The following is a 25501-nucleotide window of genomic DNA, read 5'->3' as shown; positions in this document are numbered from 1 at the left end:
ACACACACACACACACACACCTCTGACCTGTACCCCAATTCTTGTGTCAATAAACAATTCTTTAAAAAAAAAAAGGTGGTTTTACTTGAAAAAGATTTGAAATTCTTTAAAAAAAAAACCTTAACAAACCCTGAACCTCACCTTAACAAACCCTGAACCAAACCAATCTTGACTTTATTTTTAATGCTTTTTGAAACGGAAATAAAAAGTTTTGTCAATAGTTTCTTTCTTTCTTCTTGAATGAAATGAATGCTTTCTTCTTGAATGAAAACTAATCAGTCTGAGGACAGAGTTAAAGTAGTGTATAGAGTCCAGACAAAAACAATCTGCAAGCAGGCAGAAGAGAAAATAAGTTAGGCAAACATGGCAGGATGGCAATAGGATGCAGGAAACAGTCCAAACATCATTTATAGGATAATGTTGAAGCAGAAGATGAGGGGTTAGGAAACTTAAAAAAAAAAAAAACATACATATATGTGTACACACACACACACACACACACACTTATCTGTCCTTGCAGGTAAAAGATCTCTGTAACAACTACTGAATGGTGCTGTTATTATATAAAAGTAGCAGAGTATATAAAAACTAAAACTATAATGGGACTTAGTGCTGCAAAAAAGCAAATTATTTTGCAAGCACAAGGACAGCAACACTCTCACAGGTTAGTAGGTTAGTAAAGGTTATATAATGTGGTGCAGCTGGTCACACTCTGGCCCTATCTATTCAAAATGCTAAATACACACCTGCTTTGACTTAGCAACCATTTCTACGCATGCTTGCACAGCAAAGACTGAAAGCCATCTAGACCATCCATCAGGAGGGAACAGATTAAATGGTTGCACAGTAAAGGAGTATTATGCAAACCATTTCCAAGAAAAGTTACCCCATACATAATGATATGAAAAAATTACCAAGATACACTGCTAAGTTAAAAAAAAAAAAAGCAAAGGGCATATTTAATATGTAAAATATGCTGCCACTTTTGAAAAATAACAGGCAGAATGAACATAAATATCCATGCAACAGCTCCTACCCGTGGGGAGAACTGGTGACTGATGAAATGGGAGGTAATTATTTTCATTGCCTAATGTTTTCCACATTCCATTTTCTATTATTTAGAAAAATGCTTTTAAAGGTCCTGAAAATTACTCAATAAACTAAACATGTCAAGTAATGGTAAACTGATGAATATGAATTAACAAATTAAAGGAGAATATAAGTGAAAACAGGATTTTGTAATTAATAAGGAAATAAACTGAGTTCTAAAGAAATACTATGTAGTTCTTAATTAGATATACCGTTAAACTTGATTTTCACAGGCTTCCCAAAAAAATTAAATATGTTAACTACTTACTTGAATCCTTTGTTAAATTTGAAGTTTTCAATGCTCTCCTATAAGAATGGGCGAGGAGATACAGACAGAAGGATTTGTGTCTGTATGAACCAAGCAATAGAGATAAATAATGAAACCTTCACTTCTGTATAAATAAAACTCAACCTGCAAAATTAAGTCACTGGGCAAGTAGAGAGCTCCTTAAGGTCAGAACAGACTAAGAAAAGCCCTAGCGGAATAAGGAAGGCTCCAGAAATAAGGGCCACAAATTCCAAAGGGAACTAATCCAACACCCAGGACAAAGAGCAACAGGACTTTTTGGGATAAAGATGATAAAGAAAAGGGACTCTAAGATAAGGGGTGGAACTCAAGACTTATTTCTGGGCAGAGACAATTAGAATACGAGGGACCACCCAAAAGTAACCAACTGCAAAGAGACTGAAGAGAAAGTACAGATTCCCAGAGGCTTCCTAGACCCTGTCTGCTGTGGTTCCACCCACCTAGGAGTCCCACTTTATTTCCGTTCTTCTCCTTAATATTTTCTTTAAACAAATGTGCCTCTTTTCCCTTGCTTGCCTGAGCATCAGCACAGTTTCTGCTGAGGCTTCATGAGAAACCAATCCCTGGTGAGCTAATGGTTGGACTCAGTGCTGCCCCTGCAGCGTGGGATCCATTCCTAGCTGAAATGTAGCAGAGTCCCTAGGAAAAGGGGAAGCTCCAGGTTCCCTGCCCCACCCAGAAGGAGGATGGAGCTGGGCAGGGAAAAGGAGAGAAGGAACCTGGAGAAGGAGGAAAAAGGATGGAGAGCCAGAAGACTTGAGGGAGCCACATGGAGCAGAGAAATGTGTAAAGAAACTTTGCTTGCTTCTGGTCCTGGACTGGGGGAAACATATGTGAGTAAGAATCCCGTGGGGAGGTTAACTACGGCAGTTTAACTTAATTTTGATTTTGCTCTTTTCCTCCCAGACTTGTCTGGCCATTTCTGAACCTTTTCTATGGGTCCCGTCCAGAGGTGCTTGTCTTGTGAGGGGCTTTCAACCTTGCTTTGGGCCAATCCCTTTTGTGTGGACTTTTGCCCACAAGGGGATGGGTAACTTCAGGTGTTTGATTTAGCAATTATATTCTTTGTCTTCTGTGTTGTATACTCACTGTATTAAAATTCTGTTTCATTAAAGTCTTACATGTTTTGTCTTGATGCGATGGACGGCAGAACCTATTTAGAGCAAGTAGGTTTGGGAGTTTGGTGGTGCCCCTCCCTCACTGCCCTGTAACAGGAAGACTAGACCTGAGAACCTGAAATTATAGCAACACTATGAGGCAAAAAACAGAAATATAATCATGTAGATAGACAACTGTCTAGAAATAGGATTGTCCAGATACATATCATTAAGAGATAAAGCCCAGCCCTCCCTGGTGGTACAGCAGGTTAAAGCACAGCACTAAGATGCTAAAGCCACTTCAGCATAAGTTCGAACCCTGCCTGCCCTGGAAGTGATCCACATGGGGAGGCAGACCTCTCCTGGCCCGCCCACTGCTCCCCTCAGCAGTGTACTTCAACGATCTGCCTGTTCTGCTCCCCACTCTGTCTCTAGTGAATCCTCTCACCACCCCTGCACCTCTGGCCTGTACCCCAGTTCTGTAAGCATAAATAAATAAATCTTTAAAAAAAAAGAGAGAGACAAAGTCCTTCATGAAGAGTTGAATGAGAACAAATGAATCAAAGATGTCTCAACAAATAGAAAAATAAAGGTCAGTTTATCTGATGAGGAGTTTCAGTTTGGGAAGATAAAAAATCGTCTAGAGGTGAATGGTAGTGATGGCTGAAGAGCAAAATGAATGCAGCTTACCACCAGCAAACTATACACTGAAAAATGGGTAAAATGGGGGAAAAAAGGTTAAAATGCAAAATCTGAGGTGAAAAAGAAACAGAAAAAGCTCACCTGAAGAAAGAAAAAGTCCACAGTATTACCACAAATCTAATAATTGAGTCTGCATTTGGGAAAGAACTAAATTCTAACAAGCACAAATAATCAAACATTAACCTAATTAAATAGTAACTGTGTGGGGGAAAATGGTTAAAACAGTATTTTTTAAATTTTAGAGAATTTCACCAACATGCCCTCCAAAGGACCTTAAGTTAGAATACTCTCCCACAATAGTAATTCATAGGGAGTAGTAGAGGACAATTCCCAAAATTGGACAAAGTTGGTGTCCCAGTTAAAACATACGGAAGGTGATGGGGTAACAAAACCAAAAAACAGGGCAAGGAAAAGAAGAGATTCAGAGATTGGGGACTTGTGACCCTTCTAACCACTCCCCGTCCCCACCCACATAATGAACTCATAGTCCAGGAGGAAAGAAGAGACAATTTGGAGGCCACGGAAGAAACCTGGGATATTGGAAAGCTTCAAAGATCAACAGGTGGGCAAGCAGCAGCAGCAGTACTGCTGCCATGTGGGCCCTCCCTGGTGGTGCAGTGGGTTAAAGCACAGCACTAAGAAGTTAAAGCCACTTCTGCATACGTTCAAACCCCAAACCCCGCCAGGCCCAGAGGTGATCCATATAACTAGGCAGAACTCTCCAGACCTACCCGCTGCTCCCCTCAGCAGTGTACTTTGTCAATCTGCCTGTTCTGCTCCCTACTCTGTCTCTGGTGAATCCTCTCACTGCCCCTGCACCTGTGGCCTGTACTCCAGTTCTGTATACACAAATAAATAAATCTTTAAAAAAGAAAAAAAAAAGGTAAAAAGAGACATAGTCACTCTATTATGATTAAGGGGACAATACATCAGGAAACCATAACAACACATATTCACCAAATGAAGGAGCACCAAATATATCAGACAATTATTACCATCTGTGAATCAGAGAAAATACATATATAGTAGGAGATTTCAACACACCACTCTCACCACTGTATAGCAGGCAAGGACACTAGAGCTCTAAACCTCATGGTCCTGCCACACATCTACAGGAACTGCACCCAAAGAAGTCTGAGTACACATTTTTCTCAAGTGCCCACAGATCTTTCTCCAAAATTGATCACATACTGGACATAAGACAAATATCAACAGATACACCAAGATCAAAATCAAACCAAGTATCTTCTCTGATCATGAAAGCATCAAACTAGAAATAAACCCCAAAAAGAAAGCAAGAAATAATCCTACCTCGTGGAGATTGAAATCCACACTTCTGGAAGATGACTGGATTTATTAATCAAGGAGATCAAGGAAGAAATTAAAAAGTACCTTGAGGGCCCTCCCTGGTGGCGCAGCGGGTTAAAGCACTGCACTAAGAAGCTGAAACCACTTCCGCATGAGTTCGATTCCCACCTGCCCGGGAGGTGACCACATGGTGTGGCAGACCTCTCCTGACCCGCCCGCTGCTCCCCTCAGCAGTGTACTTTGTCGATCTGCCTGTTCTGCCCCCCACTGTCTCTGGTGAAGCCTCTCACCGTCCCTGCATCTCTGGCCTGTATCCCAGTTCTGTATGCACAAATAAATAAATCTTAAAAAAAAAAAAAAGTACCTTGAGATCAATGACAATGAGAGCACAACCCTCCAGAACACATGAAACACAGCAAAAGCAGTTGTAACAATACAGCTCATATAGAGAAACAAGAAACACTCAAAGAAACAACCTAACCTCCCACCTTCCTTAAAGAACTGGAAAAAGAACAATAAAGCCAGTAGAAGACAGGAAATAATAAAATTCAAAGCAGAAATAAATGAAATCGAAGTTAAGAAAACAATTCAAAAGATTAATGAAACCAAAAGTTGGTTCTTTGAAAAAGTAAACAAAATAGACAAACTGTTAGGCAGGCTCACAAAGAAAAAATGAGAGAAAGCACAAATAAATAGGATCATAAATGAAAGAGGAGAAATCACCACAGACACAGCATAAATTAAAAAGAACAGTAAGAGATTACTCTGAACAGTTCTATGCAAACAAGTTCCACAATCTTGAAGAGATGCTCAAATTCCTACAACTTTACAATCACCCAAATCTAGATAGAGAAGAACTAGAATACCTAAACATACCAATTACAAACAGTGAAACTGATAATAAAAACTGTCCCCCAAAACAAAGCTCAGGATCAGACGGCTTTACAAATGAATAATTCTACCAAACGTTCAGAAATGAACTAGTGCCTATCCTACACAAACTCTTTCAAAAAAAAATTGAGAAAGAATAGTACCAAATATGTTTTATGATACCAACATTACACTAATACCAAAACCAAACAAGAACAACACAGAAATGAAAACTACAGACCAATATCGCTAGTGAACACTGATGCAAAAATCCTAAATAAAATCCTAGCCAATAGAATACAACAATACATCAAAAAGATAATCCATCGTGACCAGGTGGGATTTATTCCTGGGGTACAAGGTTGATTAAACATCTGAAAATCAATTAATGTAATCTAACACATCAGCAAAAAGAAAAATAACCTTATGATCATATCAATAGATGCCAAGAAAGCATTTGACAAAGTCCAGCATCCATTTATGATAAAGGTTCTTGAAATTCTTGGGATAGAAAGAACATACCTTAAAACATTAAAGGCCATAGACAACAAACCCATAGCCAATGTCATTCTCAGTGGTGAAAAGCTGAAATCCTTTCCCTTAAAGTCAGAACAACACAAGGCTGCCCACTTTCACCACTGCTTTTCAATATAGTAGTGAAAGTCCTACCCAGAGCAATAAAACAAGAAAAAGACATACAAGGAACCCAAATGGGGAAAGAAGTAAAACTATCACTATTTGCAGATGATATAATAATATACATAAAGAATCCCAAAAGCTCCACAGTAAAACTTATCAAAATAATCAACCAATTTAGTAAAGTAGGATATAAAAATCAACACACGAAAATCAGTAGCCTTCCTATATACAATCAATCTGAAAAAGAAATCAAGAAAACCATTCTCTTTATAATGGGTAAAAAAAACTCAAATATTTGGAAATAAACCAACAAAAGAGATGAAGAACCTCTACAAAGAAAATTATAAAACTTGTTACAAGAAAAAGACGACACAAAAAAATGGAAAAACAATCCTTGCTCATGGATTGGAAGAATTAACATTATTAAAATGGCCTCCTACCAAAAGCAATTTATAGATTCAGTGCTATCCCAATAAAAATTTCAGTGACATTCTTCAAAGAAATAGAACAAATACTGATGAAATTCTTACGGAGTCACAATAAAACCTCAAAAAGTCAAGGCTCTCCTGAATAAGAAAGAGGGGAATGGAGGTATTACATTCCCAGACTTCAAACTATACTCCAAAGCCATAATAATCAAAACTGCATGGTAGTGGAACAAAAACAGACATACAGACAAAAGGAATAGAATAGAAAACCCAGATATAAACCCACAGATTTACAGATAACTAATCTTTCATAAGGACAACTAGTCTTTGATAAGGACACAGGAGTAAAAGAATATGCAGTGGAATAAAGTCTGTTCAACAAATGGTGCAAGGAAAACTGGCCTGCTACATGCAAAAAAAACGAAGCCAGATTACTACTGTTTTGCCCCAATTTCTGTGACCGGCCGCAGGAAAGAAAGATGAAAGGCAGAGAGGCTGAGCAGTTTATTGCTCTCGGACAGCAGCTGAGACAGAGCCCAAGAGTAGGGTCCGCAGCTACTGCCACCCCGATGGGGGGAAGGGTCTCTTATATAGGTTTAAAACTTGAATTCCAAAGAGGTGATTAATCGCTATGTCCCTTGATGTAAGGCCCAGTTCGTTATCACCTTCATCTAGTCCCATTGCCGATGCAAGACCCTGTTAATTGGATGCAAGGCCCACAATTTATTACCGCTCTATCACCTTTGGATGCAAGGCTGGATTTATTACTGCCCTTATCCGGCCCCTCAGTAAATCTCCGTATTTGGTCACTCCCAACAACTACCTCACACCATACATAAAAACCAGCTCACAATAGATTAAAAAACTAGACAAAAGACCTGAAACCTAAAATATATAGAAGAAAATGTTGGCAAAACACTACATGACATACACCTCAGTAACATCTTTAAAGATACATCACCCAAAGCAAAGATAGTGAAGGAAAGGATAAACAGCTGATACTACATCAAATAAAAGACAAATATCAGTAGCCTTCCTATATACAATCAATCTGTATAGCAAAAGAGACATTAGACAAAATAAAGAGACACCCCACTGATTGAGAAAATATTTGCACACAGTACTAATGCTGAAGAACTGATCACAAAGGTAACAAAGAGTTGACGATACTCAACAAAAATAAAGTTAACAACTCCATCAAAAAATGGGCATAAGAGCTAAAAAGACACCTTTAAAAAGAGGAAATGCAGACAGCCAACAGCATATAAAAAAGTATTCAACGTCACTTGTAATAAGGGAAATGTAATAAAACCACAATGAGATACCATCTCATACCAGTGAGAATGGCACATACTGAAAAAAAAAAAAAACAGCAACACCAAATGTTGGTGAGGATGTGGAGAAAAAGGAATTCTCCTACACTGCTGGTGGGAATACAAACTGGTCCAACAACTATAGAAAGCTGATTGGAGGTTTCTCAAACTGCTAAAAATGGAGCTTCCACATGACCCAGCAATTCCACTCCTAGGTATCTACCCATAGGATACAAAAACATTAATTCAAAAGGATGCCTCCATCTATGTTTACTGCTTCCCTATTTACAATAGGGAAGATGTGAAATCAACCCAAATGCCCAAAAATAGATGATTAGATCATCTATGCACAATGGAATATTACTCAGCAATCAGAAAAGATAAATTCACATCATTTGTGGGAACATGGATGGAGCTGGAAGGGATCATGCTTAGTGAAATAAGCCAGAAAGAAAAAGAAAAATACTGGATGGTTTCAGTGATGGCAGGAGTGTAAGGGATATACTTTACATATATATATGTAATAAAACTAAAATCAACAAACATAAACCTCTATGGGTGAGGAGAGGGAAACAGGATCAAAACTGGGGCAGGAAGAGCACACGTTACTATGGTGATGGCACTATGAAGAGATCTACAGCCACTGCAGCACAAGTTCCATCCCCGGCCAGGGAGGTGACCCACATGGCACTGCAGACTCTCCTGTCTCACCCACTGATCATACCCTCAACAGTGTATTTTAGTCTATCTGCTTGTTCTGCTCCCCACTGTCTCTGGTAAATCCTTTCATCACCACTAACCCTCACATATCTGGCCAGTACCTTAGTTCTTGTATGCATAAATGTGAATAAATCTTTTTTAAAAATAAGCCATAGTGCTCTGACTCAGGGTGAGGTTGACACAAGCTATGCAACGGCTATCGTCTGACAGATTCCGGGTAGCTTGGGAAAAGCTCTGAAAAATCAGAATTTCCACTGCTAACTTATGTTATGACCTCCCTTTTTTGTATAATCATAATATCAAAAAATATTGTAGCCAAACAAGGAGGGAATCACACTCAAGCCTGAATGACTTTAAAGCTGAAGCCCTTCTGTCATCTCATATTACTTCAAAAAAGAAACTGGCAAAATGAAGGCATTGAATGGTACAACGAAGCAAATATACTAGTAGAGCTCAGTGCAGGTTTTTAAGCCTAGAACTAACACAAGGAGGAAAAATAGCATTCCAGCAGATTAATCTGGAAGTATACAAAACAGAATGAAAGAGAGTAACTAAAGGAAAGAACAATGATTGCTTCCACAATAAACTATATAACAGTACTGCTAAAATACCATATTCTATACTAGTAGTTTTGTTATAGTGTCAGCCCTTACCTGAGGAAGAACCAAATAGAACTCAAAAACTTAGATCAGAGGACTTTATTAACACCAGTGGGCCCTGGAGAGTAATCTCCAAGTTACTGGGCCCTAAATGTAAGGGAACAAGCTCCTTATACCTTTTCACAATTCAGCATACTTGACAGTCAAAGCAGAGTTGGCGGTGGGCTTATGGAGCAGGGGATGAGTCAGATGAGTAATGGGCTTACGGTATAGGAAGTGAGGGAATCACATAAGTGGTGAGCTCAGGGAACAAGGAATGAACAAGTAAGATAAGGTTGCTTAAGCAACCTTATCAATGGAGAGTTCCTACTGAGAGCATAGTCATAGTGAATTTTCCTAGACTTCTCTATCAGTTTCACACTTGATTTTCACTACTTAAAAACCCACATTATTTAGGAGATTCTTGACTGTCCATTGTAAGCCATCAAAAAACTGAAATTATACCAATAAATAAAAATATCAGTTGTTTGCCTACATGTAGCATCTATAAATTTTCTATCTTATTTAAATGCATGCATGGAGGTTACCACCTTTACTGGCAGGATTCCTTCCAGTCTTTTACCCAACACTTTACCACTCATCACTGAGTGTCTCTAATCAAAACTCCAAATAGTTTCTTAGTATCTATAAAAACTGAAATTTCTTTGCTCTCTGCATATGCTTCCTTTTACCGTATCACCTACAGTCCTGTTCTCTCCAACAGGGTCATTCATGTCAGACTGCTCACTAAGCCAGAGTAGTAAAAACCATGCTGGGTTGTTGGCTTATTTTCCAAACTGGATATACTTCTTTACATTCTCTCCTTCAAGGTCAAATCAACAATGAAGGACCAGCTCAAAATCTAGTATTCTCCACAAAGCCTATTTCTGAAGCCTATATGATTTGAAATAAGTTCTCAACTGTGACCACAAATGACTTGTGGCTAGCTGGTGATCTTTTACAATAAACTTTTATTCCCCACTGACAATATTTGAAAACAGTAAGTATCACTTTTTAAAAAATGTATTTCCAACTTTTCTTAAAGACACTAATACTGTCACACTCTGACAATGCCAGAATCAGCTGAGACCTTTCAGAGGTTCCTATACTTTTTAAAGTCAGGAGATGACAGGTCAACTGCCCCACTTCTTGGCGGGGAACCGCAGCAAGAAATAACTGACATTCACCAGGCACTGGAGGTACAAATAAGAAAACTAAACAAATTCATTCCCTTCCCCACTTCCGGAGTAGGAGGGGGCACGAGTAGTAAGTACATTTTATTTAGCATATTGCAAGGGCACCTAACTGCTGAGGTCAAATTAGGGAATACCCTCAAACACAATGACCTCTAGACTGAGATGTTCCAGCAAGATTAGGAATTCTCCACAATGAGATAGGGAGGGGTTAGGGTAATCAAAATCGGCAAAGAGAACCTTTGCAAAACCCCTGTGGGGAGAAAAAAAGTACTGATGTTCAGGCAGGGAAGTCGAGTTCAGTAAACACAGTGCCTCCATCCAACTTAAGATGTTAGAGAATGGGTTCAATTAAACGGGAGAAGAGGAAAGCCACGTGGTTAGCTGGAGTCAGGACAGCAAAAAAGAATTTCCCTAGTTCGGAGCTTGAATATGTAAAAGATTTTGGTAAGCTGGGAATTAGAAGCTCTAAGTTGCAGTGCTGAAAGGCTAATGGGGGAGCAAAATATGAACGTATAGTAAGAAAGAAGCAATGATAGCCTAGGGAAGCACCACGCAGCAAGAAACGGGTGGAGCATAAAAGACCAAAAGGCTTACACGCTGGGGGGTAACCCAGTGATTGGCTGGCCATTAGTTTGTCAAGAGAGTAAGTCCCAGCGGAACCCAGGCGCGCGCAGAGGCTATCAAGCCTCTCAAAATTCGGCTGCCCCCTGGCTGGAGTGCACAACGGACTAGCTAGGCATCGGCTTCGATCTGGATTCAATGTGAAAGCTCCGGGAGAGGTTCTGGGTCCCAGACTGCTGGCACGCAGGCTCCCGGGGAGTGGGTAGAGGCCTTGTCTGGAGGTGCGGGTGGGTAGACTAAGGATAAACTACAGTGCAGGGCTTTTCTTTGGGGATGATGGGCCTGTTTACAGCGTCTTACGAGGAAAAGGAGTGTGTGCCCGTTAGGAATTTACAGAAAGAAGCGCCACGAAGTCTCAATATTTGTCATTCCAATATTCAAGATGAGCCCGTTTTGTTACTTCAACTCCCCTCAGTTAGCCTCGTATCCCCAACTAGACTGAGATACCCGTCAGAAAAAGGCCCGTTTTACTTTTTTTTTTGCTCGCAAAGTGCCTGAATCGAAGTGGACGTCGAACACATTCAGTAAATTCACCGACTTCCCAACGGATCTTGGGTCACTCAAGTGACCTTTTGTATATTACGCTCAGGAGCAGCGAGCCTACACCTCAGCCTCAACGCTTCCCTTTATTCCAAACTCCACTGCGTCTCTCTAGCCTCCACGGCAGGGACAGAACTGCTGCTGCTCGATTCAAATGTAGCGGGAGACTCCAGGTTCCGCCACGGAATTCTCAGCCCTCGCGCGCTCTCCCCGCTACCCCCGGTACGGCAGCCCGCGCGCTCGTCCCAGGCCACCTCTCGGGAAGGTAAAAAGCGCTCACCGACTCTGGGCCGCAGGGAGTCCCCGTAAAGGTAATCGTCGGCTCGTCGCCGCGCTCCCGGCAGGCACTTCCGGCGCGCACAGTGACATCAGCGGCGTGCCCGCCCCCGGGCCCGCCTTCTCGGCCAGCGTCTTGCCGGAGCCAGGAAGAGATGCTGCCCTGGGCGGATCTGTTCCGCAGCGCCTGACCCCTCTTGGGACCCGTGATGCCCGGGCCGTGGCAGGGGGCGAGAAGCCCGGCCTGAGACCCTCGGAGCCGAGCGTTCGCTCCCTCACGGTCTCCCGGGCCACCGAAGCTGAAGGTAAAAGCTTCCCCGAACCCGACGTTCCCGCCGGTTCCCGCCGTGACTCGCTGCCTCCCTCCCCCCATCTAGCGACTGGCCCTGCGCTCACGTTTCTCTCCTGGACGGCTCCTGTGCAAGTCGTTTCGAGTGAGAAACTTGTAAACAGCGACCTATGCAGAATTCTTTAAATTGCCTAAGTAAAAACAAAAAGTCCCGTACATCCCAAGTATCAAGCAGCTTCTCGGGATTTCGCGAATTGGCGCGCTTTACGATCAATATTTTGTTATTTGACAGACCCTGTATCTTCATCGCAGTGACCACACATTTTTTTTACTTTTCTGTTTTAATGAAGTGTGGACTCCAGGTGGAGTCCGATGTAAATTGACGGATATTTTGGCTGACTTTGTAAAGTACGGCAGGAAAATTTAAAGACTAGAGATTATATTTGTAAACAAATAAAAATATATGGTGGTTACTGGAGAGGACGGGGCGAGGGAGATGGAAGGATTGGGTAGAGGACTTGTATTTAATAATGTAAGTGACGCTAGAACTTTGGGGGTGAGTACAGTGAGGCACAGATTTGGAGCTGAACTCCCTAAGCTTCTATATAGATAGTATTGTAAAGCAAGGTGAGCTAATTTTTTTTTAAGTCTCTTCTTAAAAAAGTTCGTTTCACTTGAAAAGTAATCCAAACTGTTTAAAATCAAAGTTTTATATGAAGTTTACTCTGAGGTTCAGGCCAAAAAGATGAGAAATTCTTTTGAAGATTAAAGTAAGGTCTAACGTTCATTTCCTGTAATAGAACTACTAGATTGGTTGGTGTACAAGGTCTCAGTGCCTTGGACATATAAATATGGCATGTTAAATATGGCATGTTATGTAGTAATTTTTAATCTTAAAATATTTGACCACTGTTCATTTAAATTTAGCAAGTTTTATACAAAGAAGCTAAGAATAAACGATGTATAAATTAATGTGGAATAGATTAGTATCTTTCAAGACACTGAAACCTATGCATATAAAATTTTTTTTTCAAATTTATCAGTAATATGCAAAATTAGTGATTAGAAGGAAAGTATTATCTTCAAAGTGTGAAACTAAAATTTCCTCTTAGCATCACCCCAAAAAAATTATTAAGACAACCAAAAAGGTTCAATAGTATTATTAGAAGTGGTGAGATTATTTCTGATGTGGGTAGATAGTGAATATTTTATTGCTCTTTGCCTAAGAATTTAAGAATAGCCTTAGAGTTTTCCTTCATCTGTTTAAAACTCAGCTCTTTATTCACAGCATAGCCTAGCACTGAAAGTATTGGTCTAAAAAAATCTGCTTGAAAGAAGGATCAGAAGTCTTTCAAGTAGTGTTAGGGAAAAGGAATTTCTTCATTCACCCAGCTGGAGTGATTCTTCCTAACTATCCCTATTGAGTAAGGAAGATCCATAAATTCAGCATAATTCAGTCAGCGTATTGGTTTAAATGAAGAATATCGGATTTAGATTGCATCTGGGTTTTCTTTCCTTTTTAGAAATGAGTGGTGGACTGGCCCCAAGCAAAAGTACAGTGTATGTATCTAACTTGCCCTTTTCCCTGACCAACAATGATTTATACCGGGTAAGTAAGTTCACTACTAAGTCTTCTATTTCAAATAAGCTGTAGCTTATGCACACAGTTTTCCTTGGCAAAATTTTTAATCAGAGTATTGCAACATTCTTACACATCCATAGCAATGATTTCTGTGGCAAACATGAATAAGTGAAAAAAATTGACACTTGTGACTCCCAGAATTACTGTGCCTTTATAAAGAATAACATAACAAGTACATAAACACAAAAGAGAAAAGCTAGTTTAATGAAATGGAGCAAGTGAATGAGAGGCTGATTTTTTCTTGCTTTACTTGGCTTTTGAAAATTGTGTGGTAGAGATTTTGGAATAAAGGTTGATGGGAACAGACAGATCCCTTTCCAGTAGTTTTGTTTTTAATTAGGATATGTTTGAATGAGAGGGGAAAAATTCCATCAAACATCTACATTAACTTCTTTACCTTCCAGACAACAGGATATGGTGCCTCTCCTACAGATGGGTGCTTGAAAGGAACTGAAAGAAATGGTCTGAACCATTTCTTCCATATGTACTCTCTTCCCTCTGCTACTATGGGCAGATGTTACATAGAGAGGTGCTGCATAATGAGGCATAGTACCTGATAGATTTAGTTAGCTTGAGTTTCAAAGATCAGGAGGAGGGTCCTCCCTGGTGGCACAACAGGGTAAAGTGCAGCGTTATGAAGCTATCCCAAGCCACTGCAGCACAAGTTCGATTCCCAGCCAGGGGTGTGACCCACAGAGTGTGCAGACCTCCTTTGACCTGCCCACTGCTCCCCCAGAAGTGTTTTTTCAGTCGATCTATCTGTTCTGCTCCCTACTGTTTCTGGTACATATTCCACTCCCCACACCACTGGCCTATACTCCAGTTCTTGTCTACATAAATAAATAAATCTTAAAAAAAGAAAAAGAAAATGTACTTCAGCTTTTGTCCTTGTGCCAAAATAGAGACATTCCTGTATTGAACATTTACTGTATCTACGGCATATTTACGGGTACTAAAATACAGTGGTGAAGAAAAAAATAAAAATCCCCTGTTACTCAAAATATGGCAAGATAGAGAAACAATGTAAAGTATGAAGTTAAATGATAGTACTAATTTAATGCTAAGATGTTAGGTGCTAAAGAGAAAAAATAAAGCAGGAAAGGAAGATTATTAAACATAAACATGAAAGTAGAGGTGAATTTCTAGATGGGTAGGCTAAAGCTCTTATTGAGAAAGTAGATTTTGAAAATGACCTGAGGTAAGAGGCAGGTACAGCTGTCCAAACATTTTATGTACAGAATAAAACAAGTGGAAGGAAAAGGAAAATTAGTCAGGCAAGTTCTTGTAGGAATGCTTTTGAGGGCCCATATAACAGTGGAAGGGACTCTTGAGTGAAATGAGAAGGCATTAGAAAGTATTACATTACAGAAAATTACTCTTCAGAATTCAGTGTTGTGATCCAGCACAACTTAATCATAGAACTCAAAAAATTATTACTGATTTTATATATTTGTGTATTCTAAAGACTTCTAAGAATCATTATGTAATAGAAACTATTAGTATATACAATAGATAGTTGCTGAAACAGAAATAAATGAGATTTGCTTAAGGGTGAATATGTAGAGGTGAAAGGGAAAAAGGACTACTATAAAGTACCACTGAGGTATTAGGCTAGACAGAAGAAAAACTGATGGGAGTGGACTTTTTATAAAAGAAGCAGTTTTGTGTTATAAGCAGTCTTAGAATCTATCTTCCGAAGCAGTTCTTCTTAATTGGTAAAGATAGACTAGGAATCATGATTTTTTTTTTTAAAGATTTATTTATTTATGCATACAAGAACTAGGGTACAGGCTAGAGGATTCTCAGAGACAGTGGGGAGCAGAACAGGTGGATCTACTGAAATACACTGCTGAGAAGAGCAGCATCAGTTCAGGTGAGGTCTGCTAGGACAGATGAGGTCTGCTGCACCATGTGGGTCGGCTCCCTGGCTGGGCATGGAACTGTGCTGCAGTGGCTACAGACAGCTTCATAGGGCTTTAACCCATTGTGCCACTGGGAGGGCCCAGGAATAGTGATACTTTACATTGATATCTGAAGTGCACTTTTCTTTGGAGCTGTGATGGGGTTGCTAGTTACCAAGAATACTCGCAGGAACACAGCAGCTGTCCACTGGGTGTACCTTCAGCCTACCTCACATAAGGAATGGCTTGTTCCTCTCCCTGTTCTCTCTTGTAGCAGACATGGGAACTGAAGCAGATACTAGAACTCTGGAATAAAAATAAGAATATTATTCTAATCACTAAAAAAGTATATCTCCTAGGGGCTACCTAATAGACCAAAGTTAAAACTTGTTACAAACTATAATAATGAATATTTAATGTTTAATGATTTTAAACTATAAATTACATGGTTTTTGTTTCAGATATTTTCCAAGTATGGCAAGGTTGTAAAGTAAGTATTCACATCAAATTTTTGAAATTTCATATAAATGCTTAATCTAAATTCATTTTTTTCTTTTTTTTTTTAACAAATGGTTGTGTTGTTTTGTTTTGTTTTTTTTATTTCAAAAATTGAAAGTAACCACAGTGGTATGTTTCTCTCATAGCAATATAATCAGGAGCATGAACATAGAAAGGTGGCAACTTTACAGCTCAGCATTATAGGCCTTAAGTCGCCTGTTAAAATGAATGCAGTTCCTAAAAGATAATGTAATAAATGAACTCAAAACACAGAACCAGATAACATCGATATCTTTCCACCCCAGAGTGAAACATACTCCATTATTTATCCTTCCTAACAAATAAACAGTCTGTGGGAGATACTCTTTTTTTTTTTTTTTTAATTTTACAAAAGTTTATTTTTACATCATTTTGTACATTTTTTTTTTTCTTCTCAATTGTAATCCCCACGGGTTTCCCATCACCAAGTCACCCTTGTGCCATCACCATAATCCCGTGCATTTCCCTCCCCACCCCCGTTTTTTATCCCATTCCCCACTCCACCCCCGTAAAATGTCTCTGGTATATGGTTGTTCATTATTTTTGTTATTTTCTCGCCTGGTCCATTATACTCCTGCTATGAGTGAAACCATCTGGTATTTTTCTTTCTCTTTCTGGCTTATCTCACTAAGCATGATCTTTTCCAGCTCCATCCAAGTTGCTGCAAAAGACATGTGTTTCTCTTTTTTTGATTGCTGAGTAATATTCCATTGTATATATGTACCACATCTTTTTTATCCAGTCATCTACTTTTGGGCATTTGGGCTGCTTCCATGTTTTTCCAATTGTAAATAAAGCAGCAATAAACATGGGGGTACAAGTATCTTTTTCAATCACTGTTTTTGTGTCTTTTGGGTAGATACCTAGGAGTGGGATTGCTGGGTCGTAGGGAAGCTCCATGTTTAGCAGTTTGAGGAACCTCCTGTTGTAAACAGTTTTCCATAGTGGTTATACTAGTTTGCATTCCCACCAGCAGTGCAGGAGAGTTCCTTTTTCTGTGGGAGATGCTCTTAAATCAATGCAAATACCTTGTTCCACATAAAAACTTTTTTTTTAGATTTAGCATTTGTTGCTAATTCTTGCCTAATCTGTTTTTACCGTTTTCCTGTAAATGCTGATTTTCAGCTCTAGCACCCCAAGCTGCTAGGGCAGGCGCCTGTCACTGGATACCCTAAACTGAAATAAGGAGGTTGGAAAATTAGTGAATTAATGAATAAAAATTATACTGTAATATTAGAAGAATGATTTAGGTCTTTATCAGTTACTCTGTAGTGAAAGTAGTTTCTTTATATGTCATTTTGCTCTAAATGACAGTTTTCAGAACCTAGTGATGATGTTAAGTGAGGACTGTGCTTCCTTTCTGGAATAACAAGTATCCCAGATTTCTCTTGTAAACCACTATAATCTCATCCATGGAATCAGCCATTTCTCCAAAGAGCCCAGTTGGACATTGTTTTTTAACTATATTTTATGGTATATGACAAGCAAGGACCTTGAGGGCTAGATTCTCTAGATGCATTATAGATGCACTATTCTCTAGATGCATATGCTGCTTATAATTATATAGACATAAAAATTCCTCAAATATTACACGGACAAACAGACACAACGCGTACAAGGAAAGGTGCACATATCTTTATGGATAATTTTTTACAATAAAAAGATTGAAAATTTTTTAGTAACAGATATTTTAATATATATCACCCATTGAGGCAAAGACTGTCAGCAGAAATTGTATGAAGATTCATAAAAGTTTTACAAATCATTGTATATGTGTCTTTGCTTGGAAAAATAACCTTTCGATTTTAGACATAGTATCATAAGAATATCATACATTTATCAGTCTAATATTCCAAATAAAAATGACATATACCTCTAATCACAATACTTACATAAAGGGTCAGGAGAAAGGGCAGGCTCTGTGTTCTTTCACTACCCCAATTACATCCTTATCACCAAGTCATACCTTGAGTGGTATGAATAAGAATACAGAACTAAAGATGTGATACTTTAAAAGATGATTAGGTATGTAGTTAGATTCTAAAAGCTAGAAAAATAAGTCAGTTACCTGTCTTTTTACATAGAAAAGAATACCTCAGTTTCGTTTTATTACAGGGTAAAGTAGTAGAGAAAAAGGAGCTTACTCTTCAAAATTCCATTGCTTCTGAAACCTCTCTATCCTTCATATTTCTGATTAGTGTTTGATTCATCAGATACTGCTAATCCTGGCTGTATCACACTTTTTCATTTTCATTTTTTTGATATCACAGGACTTTGAAGAGATGAATGTTTGGCAAGTGTACTGATTTTTCTTACTCTAAATATTTTAGTGACCCTGTTTTGAACATAAATTTTCTGAGTATCAGTGTCTGTTTTATTTATTGCTCCCTCAATATTTTTAACTATTTATTTATATTTTAAGGGTTACTATAATGAAAGATAAAGATACCAGAAAGAGTAAAGGAGTTGCATTCATTTTGTTTTTGGACAAAGACTCTGCACAAAACTGCACAAGGGCCATAAACAACAAGCAGGTAAGTTACTCATTCCCAAACCCAAAAGCTTTTGTGCTCATCACTCAGGCCAGAAATGTAGGAGTAGAGGGGATGGCCGCAACTCACAGATTTCAGTGGATTCTGAGAGTTTTTAAGGAAAGGAAAGAAGTCATACTACACTAGGTTCTGAAAACCTTAGTAAAAATCTAAGGAGTAAGAGTTTATTCCACAGGTTAGATTTGTTACAATTGTTAAAGTAATATTAAAATTGCTAGCACAATAGGGAATTGCTTAAATAATTGCTAAACTTGAAATTTAAGAATGTGGAGCCAAACAACTATTGATTCAGGTTTGAACGGAAACATTCTTCTGTGTTTACATTTTTCTCTGGATCAGTTATTCGGTAGAGTGATAAAAGCCAGCATTGCTATTGACAACGGAAGAGCAGCTGAGTTCATCCGAAGGCGAAACTACTTTGATAAATCTAAGTGTTATGAATGTGGGGTAAGTAAAATTTGATGTAATTTTCCTAGCTTAAGGTATTTTTTCATTTAGGTCTTTTATTTGTACTCTCTAAAACTTGTGGCTGGCTAAAACTGTACTAAGGTGGTTTTATTTAGTACTCATCTAAGTAACTCAGTTAAAACGTGGTTTGTAAAGAAAACCTGAGCAATATAGTATAGAATATGATCCAGCAGTGTTACACTGAGACACTTGGAGCAGATGAGTGAAGGGGAACGCACTGTTTCTCAGCTCGACTTGCATCCAGGACTTGAGGGATGCGGAAGGAGATGCAGGGAGTTAAGACATGTGGAAACACTTGTAAGAGACGTGGGTGAGAGGCCCATGGGGAGTGTGACCATGGCTATTAGTGTGATTTATACTCTGATTTTACTCCGAACTTGACTGCTCCTTCTGCCCTTTCCTATGGTTCCCTGCCAGAAAGGCCTTAAACTGGTGGCACGTTTTCAGACATCAGCCCTGTTATGGGCCAACCCTGTTTGGCTGACATTTGCCCACAAGGGTATTTCATTGAGAAACTATTAATCTTTCTTTTCTGTGTACACTAATCCTATTGTTTTGAAAGATTTATTTTATTTACACATACAGAGTGGGGTGCAGGCCAAAGATGGGAGAGGGGGAGAGGACTCACCAGAGACAGTGGGGAGCAGAATAGGTTGATTGACTCTAGCCCACTGCTGATTGGAACAGGGGATAAGGCAGATGAGGTCTGCTGCTCCATGTGGGTTAGCTCCCTGGCCGAGGATCGAACTTGTGCTGCAGTGGCTGCAGATAGCTTCATAATACTTAGACATAACCCCTTGCTCCACCAGAGAAGCCCTGTACACTAATCCCATTCTCTCACAATAAAATTCTCTCACACTTAAAAAAAAATTAAAAACAAAAAGTGTCATACTAATTGTTTACTGTCTATAAGATATTAGTGACCCATAATTCCTTATATTTTTAAGATGTTGCCTATTTCTATAATATATTGCCAGTGCTTAAGCATCAGAGTTTAGTAAAAGCACTGTCATGTAAATTATCCTCTGTGGCATATTGTGTTATCAAAGTTGGGGGCTTCTTCCTACTGATACTGGTATGTTCTATAACTGAACTATCCCCACATTTTTTATTCTAGTTATCATCTTGTTATCCATTTAAACTTTCGGTGGTTAGAGTCTCTGGTGGTGCGAGGGGTTAAAGCGAAACACTACGAAACTGCAGGTATTGCAGCTCCAGTTAAATCCCCTGGCCATGGAGATGACCCACATGGTGCAGCAGAACCTCTCCTGTCTCACCCACTGCTTCCCTCGGCAGTATATTCTACTGCCTGTTCTACTCCCTACTCTGTCTCTGATGAATCCACTCGCCCCTCCCCATCTGCCCTACACTGCAGTTCTTATATGAATGAATAAATAAATAAATCTTAAAAAATAAATAAACTTTTGGTGGTTAATAGAAATATATAGCCATAGAACAATTTGCTACAAGATCCATAGTGGAACCAAGAAAATTTCAGTCAGGGTCTTATTGCTGTTGGTTTCCATAATGCCTGTATAGAATGTTTTAAAAACAGCATCCAGTGGTTTGTTTGTTGTTTGTTTGCTTTTAAAGATTTATTTATTGGCCCTCCCTGGTAGTACAGTGGGTTAGGGCACAGTACTGCAAGATGGCCACAGCCTCTTCAATGCAAGTTCAATCTGCGGCCCCAGAGGTGATTCACAGGACTCAGCAGACCTCTCCTGTCTCGCCCGCTGCTCCCCTCAGCAGAGTATTTTATCGAGCTTCCTGTTCTGCTCCCTACTCTGTCTCTGGTGAATCCTTTCACCACCCCTGCACCTCTGGCTATACCTTGTTCTGTGTACATAAATAAATCTTTTTAAAAAATAAATATTTATCTATTTACAGAGAACTGGGGTGTAGGCCAGAGGTGCAGCACTGTCAAATATGAATATAACACAAGCCATATGTGTAATTTAAAATGTCATAGCACTGTAATGAGTCATAACACTGCTTCAATTGTAAATCATAAGACATGAACTATAGACTCACTAGCAACATTTAAGAATATGTGAAAGTGAGGGTGTGGGGAAAGACTGAACCAAGATTATAATAATAGAGAAAAATAACTTTTTTACACATATTTCACATAATAAATAAACACTTTGTACTCTCTATACCCAGATACATGGCTGAACATAACAGATCCTATTAGTGAACTGCTAAGAGAATGTTCTTAGGAAAAGTATTTCTAAGCCAGTTTTGGAATAAAGGTATATTCCAAAATGTTAGCATATCCCATATTTTAAAAAGGGCAATACTGAAATAATTGCAAAGTGCAGGTTACTAAATGTAGACGGTTGGGAGGAGTGAACAAATGTAAGAATATAAAAAGTATAACATATCTGCAAATTTGGGGATAGTTCAGTTACAAGTTATTATCAAAAAGATTGTCAGTGAGGATTTCTCAGATAATTTAATATTGACTCTTTAACAATGAAGATCCATACTACTCTAGCTGACCATAAGTACTCTTCCTTCCTTTTTTAATTTTAACAGGTGTTAGAACCTTAGGATTTGACAGAGCTCTGTGTTCCCAAAGTCTTGTTCCCTCTTTCTGTGTATGCTATCTGTATCTGTCTATGTTATCTATGTATCTTTTGGGGAAGGTGGAGTTTATAGCAGGAAGTGGTAGTGGCCATTTTCCTTGTATCATCCTTGTGATTCTGTAGGCAGGACCATGTCTTTCTGTGATTCCTTCTCCCGTTCCCATTAAAACCACTGGATCAGGGGCCTCCCTAATGGCCTAAGGGTTAAATCTAAGCACTGTCAACCACTTTTTAAGGTCTGAGTTCCATCCCCTGAAAGGGAGCAGACCTCACTTAAGGTCCAACAGATAGCAAACACTGTCGAATATGAATATAACACAAGCCATAGTATAATTTTAAATTTCTAGTGGCCATATTAAAAACAGAAACAGGTAAAACTTAATATATTAACTCAGTGTAAAACTAAAACAGTTATTTGAATACATCATTAATATTTTCTATCAAGAAATTTTTCTCTATTTTTTCATATTTTATCTTCAAAATTCTTTTTGTATTTTGTCCATATCAATTCATCTCAGTTTTCACAAGATGGTGACAGCTGGTGGCTGACAAAATGGACAGTGTAGTGCAGTCTGGATATAAAAGGAACAGGGGAAATGTGAAGAAGACTTTATTTGTTTTTAAACTAGAATCTCAAGCAGTATCTTAGAGGTTAACATGAGTAGTTTATCCCTTTTTGTTAAATAATAGCTTAAACATTTTACATTTAAGGTAAATGTCCATTTAAATTTTGGAAATTTTTATATCCTAAATCTTGAATTAAAAAGTTTTAAAGGATATTTCTTTTATTCTTAGTGAAATACTAAAATACTTCCTTTATTGTTAAAATAGTTTATTAGGAATTATAAACTCTTCCTTTAAAATTAAAATAATGGGTTTTTTTATTTCTTTGTATGTACTTACATTATGGCAATATTTTCTTTTAAATCCTACAAGCTTTTAGTTCTAGAGTAACAGGCATATTTCAGTTAAGAACAAATACAGTATTTTTCTTTTCCTTTTTAATGAAAATCTAAAGGAAAGTGGACACCTAAGTTATGCCTGTCCTAAAAATATGCTTGGAGAACGTGAACCTCCAAAAAAGAAAGAGAAAAAGAAGAAAAAGAAAACTCCTGAACCAGAAGAAGAAATGTATGTATATCCACACTTATTAATACATTGTTGCCTATATCTTTTTACTATTGTTTTAGCACATTTGGATTTTTTCTTTTAACTTAGTGAAGGAATAGAAGAAAGTGAAGATGAAGGAGAAGATCCTGCCCTTGACAGCCTCAGTCAGGCCATAGCTTTCCAGGTACTGAGCAGTTCTTTTGCAAAGCAGCATGCTCTGGCTGCTTGGGTTGATGGTCTCAGTCCCTGTTTACTTTGTTGATCATCTTAGAACAACTGCCATCTTTCCCCTTCTTGTTGTTCTAAGCCGTTTCTTTAAGGTTTTTAGAGCACTGCAGCAGTGTGATGGAAAAATTTTCCTGGGTCTTCCTAGATTTTAAAGACCCCACAGCACTTTTAAAATCTTAATACATTTCATTCTTGACTTGAGTAGAACTATTTAATTAAAATGAATTTACCTCAAAAGAAATGCTTTAAGTCAGAGACATTGTTTTTAAAGATGCTTCACTTTAAAACAAAACCAAAAACATATACTTTTGACCTGTAAAGGCTTTAATACAAGCACATGAAATATTTTTTGAAGAAGGGCTTAATAGTATCTTAATTTTATGTGAAGTTATTTTGTTTTAATGTAGTTGATAAACTATAAATGTGTACATCCATTTTTTTTCTTTTAGTTAATGAATGTCATTTTATGTAGCATTCCTATCTTGAGCATGAATAGTAGGTAGATTTCATTCCTTGTGCCTGTTAATGAGTAGAAGTTGTCTGGAGTAACTGAGTAACCTGGTGAGGCCATAAGGGAACGTGAGGGGACACAGCTATCCTAATGGAGGAGAATTGCCTCTGTCTCCTGAGACGTGGGTGGTGTTGGCACTTGGGCATGTTTTTGCCATGTTTTGAATTATTGTGCCATAAACAATAACTAAACTAAAGTTCCTGGTTTGGTTTTGTTTGTTTTTGGAATCACATTACAGCAAGCCAAAATTGAAGAAGAACAAAATAAGTGGAAACCCAGTTCAGGAGGTCCCTCAACATCAGATGATTCAAGACGCCCGAGGATAAAGAAAAGTACATATTTCAGTGATGAGGAAGAGCTTAGTGATTAAAGTTGTATTTATTTATGTAAATAGCATTAAACATAATTAGTTTTTTTTTTTAAATCTTGGAATACCAAGGTCAATGGTGACTAAAGAATACTCTTAGAATTTTAAGCGTAAGAATATTTAGTACTAAATAGCTTTTGCTGTAAAATAGTTCATAGGAATTGAAGAATAATGTTGAAGTATCATGTTTCTAGCTTGCCTCAGCAGAGTAATAAAAAGAAATTAAGATTTGTGCATAACCTTTAATCTTGAAGCTTGACTAGAAAGAAAATTCTGTGACAGTAATGCTGATACCATCCCCTAAAAAAGGTAGAGAGTAAAAAAATGTGTTTGAGAGGTTCATTATAAAGCTTATTTGTGTCTGATTGGTTTACATGAGGATTTGTGGAAAAAAGTTTCCTCTTTAAAACAAAAATTTCATAAAGACTGAAAGAGTTGAATGATCTATTTTTATTACATGTTAATAAAATTTTCAAGAGAATTTTGTTCTTAAGTATAGGTGTTCTGTCATCTTATTTCTTTTTATTTCTTTTTTCATCTTATTTCCTTATCCTAATCTAGACAAGCTGCAGTTGTCCATCAAAATATAAAGTAGGGCCCTCCCTGGTGGGTCAGTGGGTTAGGATGAAGCACTGCAAGCTGGCCATGGACACTTCCAGTGCAAGTTCGCTCCCAGGCCCTAGAGGTCATCCATATGACATGGCAGACCTCTCCTGACCCGCCACTGTTCCCCTCAGCAGTGTACTTCATCAGCCAGCCTGTTCTGCTCCCTGCTCTCTGGTGAATCCTCTCACCACCCCTATACCTCTGGTTTATATCCCAGCTCTGTATGTATAAATAAATAAACAAATCTAAGATTTATATATATATATATAAAGTAACTGTAAAAGGCTTATAACCTTTGGTTGATAGTGACTTCTTACAGTGAAACATTATGAAGACTATTAAAAACTTCTGTGTAAATGCTGTGAGAAAAAGACCCTAAAGATTATTACTTTATGTCCATTTGAAGAGACAATGCTAGGTGTTCTAATGGATAGTGTTTTTACACGTAAATATAGGAATAGTTATACTGAAATAGTTATTTTGTTTTTGAACCATTTCACATAGTTGTTAACTTCAATACTAAATGATTTTAGTTTAAAACATCTAATGAAAATCATGTAATAAGAATAATCAGATACACGGTAATTCTTACTACTTTACCAATATCCTAGATCCCTAAAATTGGTTCAAATTTTTCACTTTTTTCTTTAATGTGGATAAAATTAGTTCATTTATGGTAAATACACTTTTTATTATCTATGAGGGTTGGCTTTTGTTTTTGAAAAGGTTTATTTCATCTTTAATTAGGGTGACATTCAATAAAAGTAATATTTAGTACACACACACACACAAAAACCCATACCTTTTTTTACTTAATTCATAACTGGATAAAGACGAATTTTTTCAATCTCACCTTCTCCTTGCCCTCTACCTTCCCAATGTGACTATGATAAAAAAATTTTTCCTTAAATCCATATTTATTGCTTTTGAGACTATGTAAATACTAGTCACATGTTTT

General features: G+C 38.1%; 2 protein-coding genes across 7 annotated transcripts in view; one reads left to right on the top strand and one right to left on the bottom strand.

Moving 5' to 3' along the window:
- Positions 1-11825, bottom strand: part of PPHLN1 (periphilin 1) — a 107487-nt gene extending 95662 nt beyond the window's left edge. For 4 of the 5 annotated variants that reach the window (XM_004694777.2, XM_004694779.2, XM_012734146.1 and 1 more), the window contains exon 1: positions 11749-11825. The gene's annotated coding sequence lies outside the window, so the exon portion shown is untranslated. The remainder of the gene's footprint in view (positions 1-11748) is intronic. The other variant, XM_012734145.1, reaches the window with a different exon arrangement.
- Positions 11826-11881: 56 nt separating this feature from the next.
- ZCRB1 (zinc finger CCHC-type and RNA binding motif 1) lies at positions 11882-24375 on the top strand. 2 transcript variants are annotated; one of them, XM_012734147.1, is made up of 8 exons: positions 11882-12049; positions 13557-13593; positions 16038-16066; positions 18536-18647; positions 19005-19112; positions 22740-22852; positions 22940-23015; positions 23809-24375. In XM_012734147.1, exons 4-8 carry the CDS (start codon positions 18546-18548, stop codon positions 23938-23940), a joined length of 531 nt encoding a protein of 176 aa, XP_012589601.1. In that variant the 5' UTR covers positions 11882-12049; positions 13557-13593; positions 16038-16066; positions 18536-18545; the 3' UTR covers positions 23941-24375. The 2 variants fall into 2 exon arrangements, with proteins under 2 accessions (XP_012589601.1, XP_004694833.1); XM_004694776.2 differs by having other exon boundaries at positions 11888-12049; positions 13557-13642.
- Positions 24376-25501: the final 1126 nt, after the last annotated feature.

The sequence above is a fragment of the Condylura cristata genome, unplaced genomic scaffold (genome assembly GCF_000260355.1).
Source record: "Condylura cristata isolate star-nosed mole 26May11 unplaced genomic scaffold, ConCri1.0 scaffold00047, whole genome shotgun sequence".
In the NCBI taxonomy this organism is placed as follows: Eukaryota; Metazoa; Chordata; class Mammalia; order Eulipotyphla; family Talpidae; genus Condylura; species Condylura cristata.
Note: the sequence above shows the minus strand (reverse complement) of the source record. Positions and strands in the feature narration are given on the sequence as shown.

What these genes read in the sequence shown, in the direction of transcription:
- ZCRB1 (XM_004694776.2), top strand. Translation starts at nt 13,559, where the DNA reads ATGAGTGGTGGACTGGCCCCAAGCAAAAGTACAGTGTATGTATCTAAC. An exon ending in GGGCCATAAACAACAAGCAG is followed by an intron (nt 18,648 to 19,004) that starts GTAAGTTACTCA and finishes TCTCTGGATCAG; the next exon opens with TTATTCGGTAGAGTGATAAA. An exon ending in CCTGAACCAGAAGAAGAAAT is followed by an intron (nt 22,853 to 22,939) that starts GTATGTATATCC and finishes CTTTTAACTTAG; the next exon opens with TGAAGGAATAGAAGAAAGTG.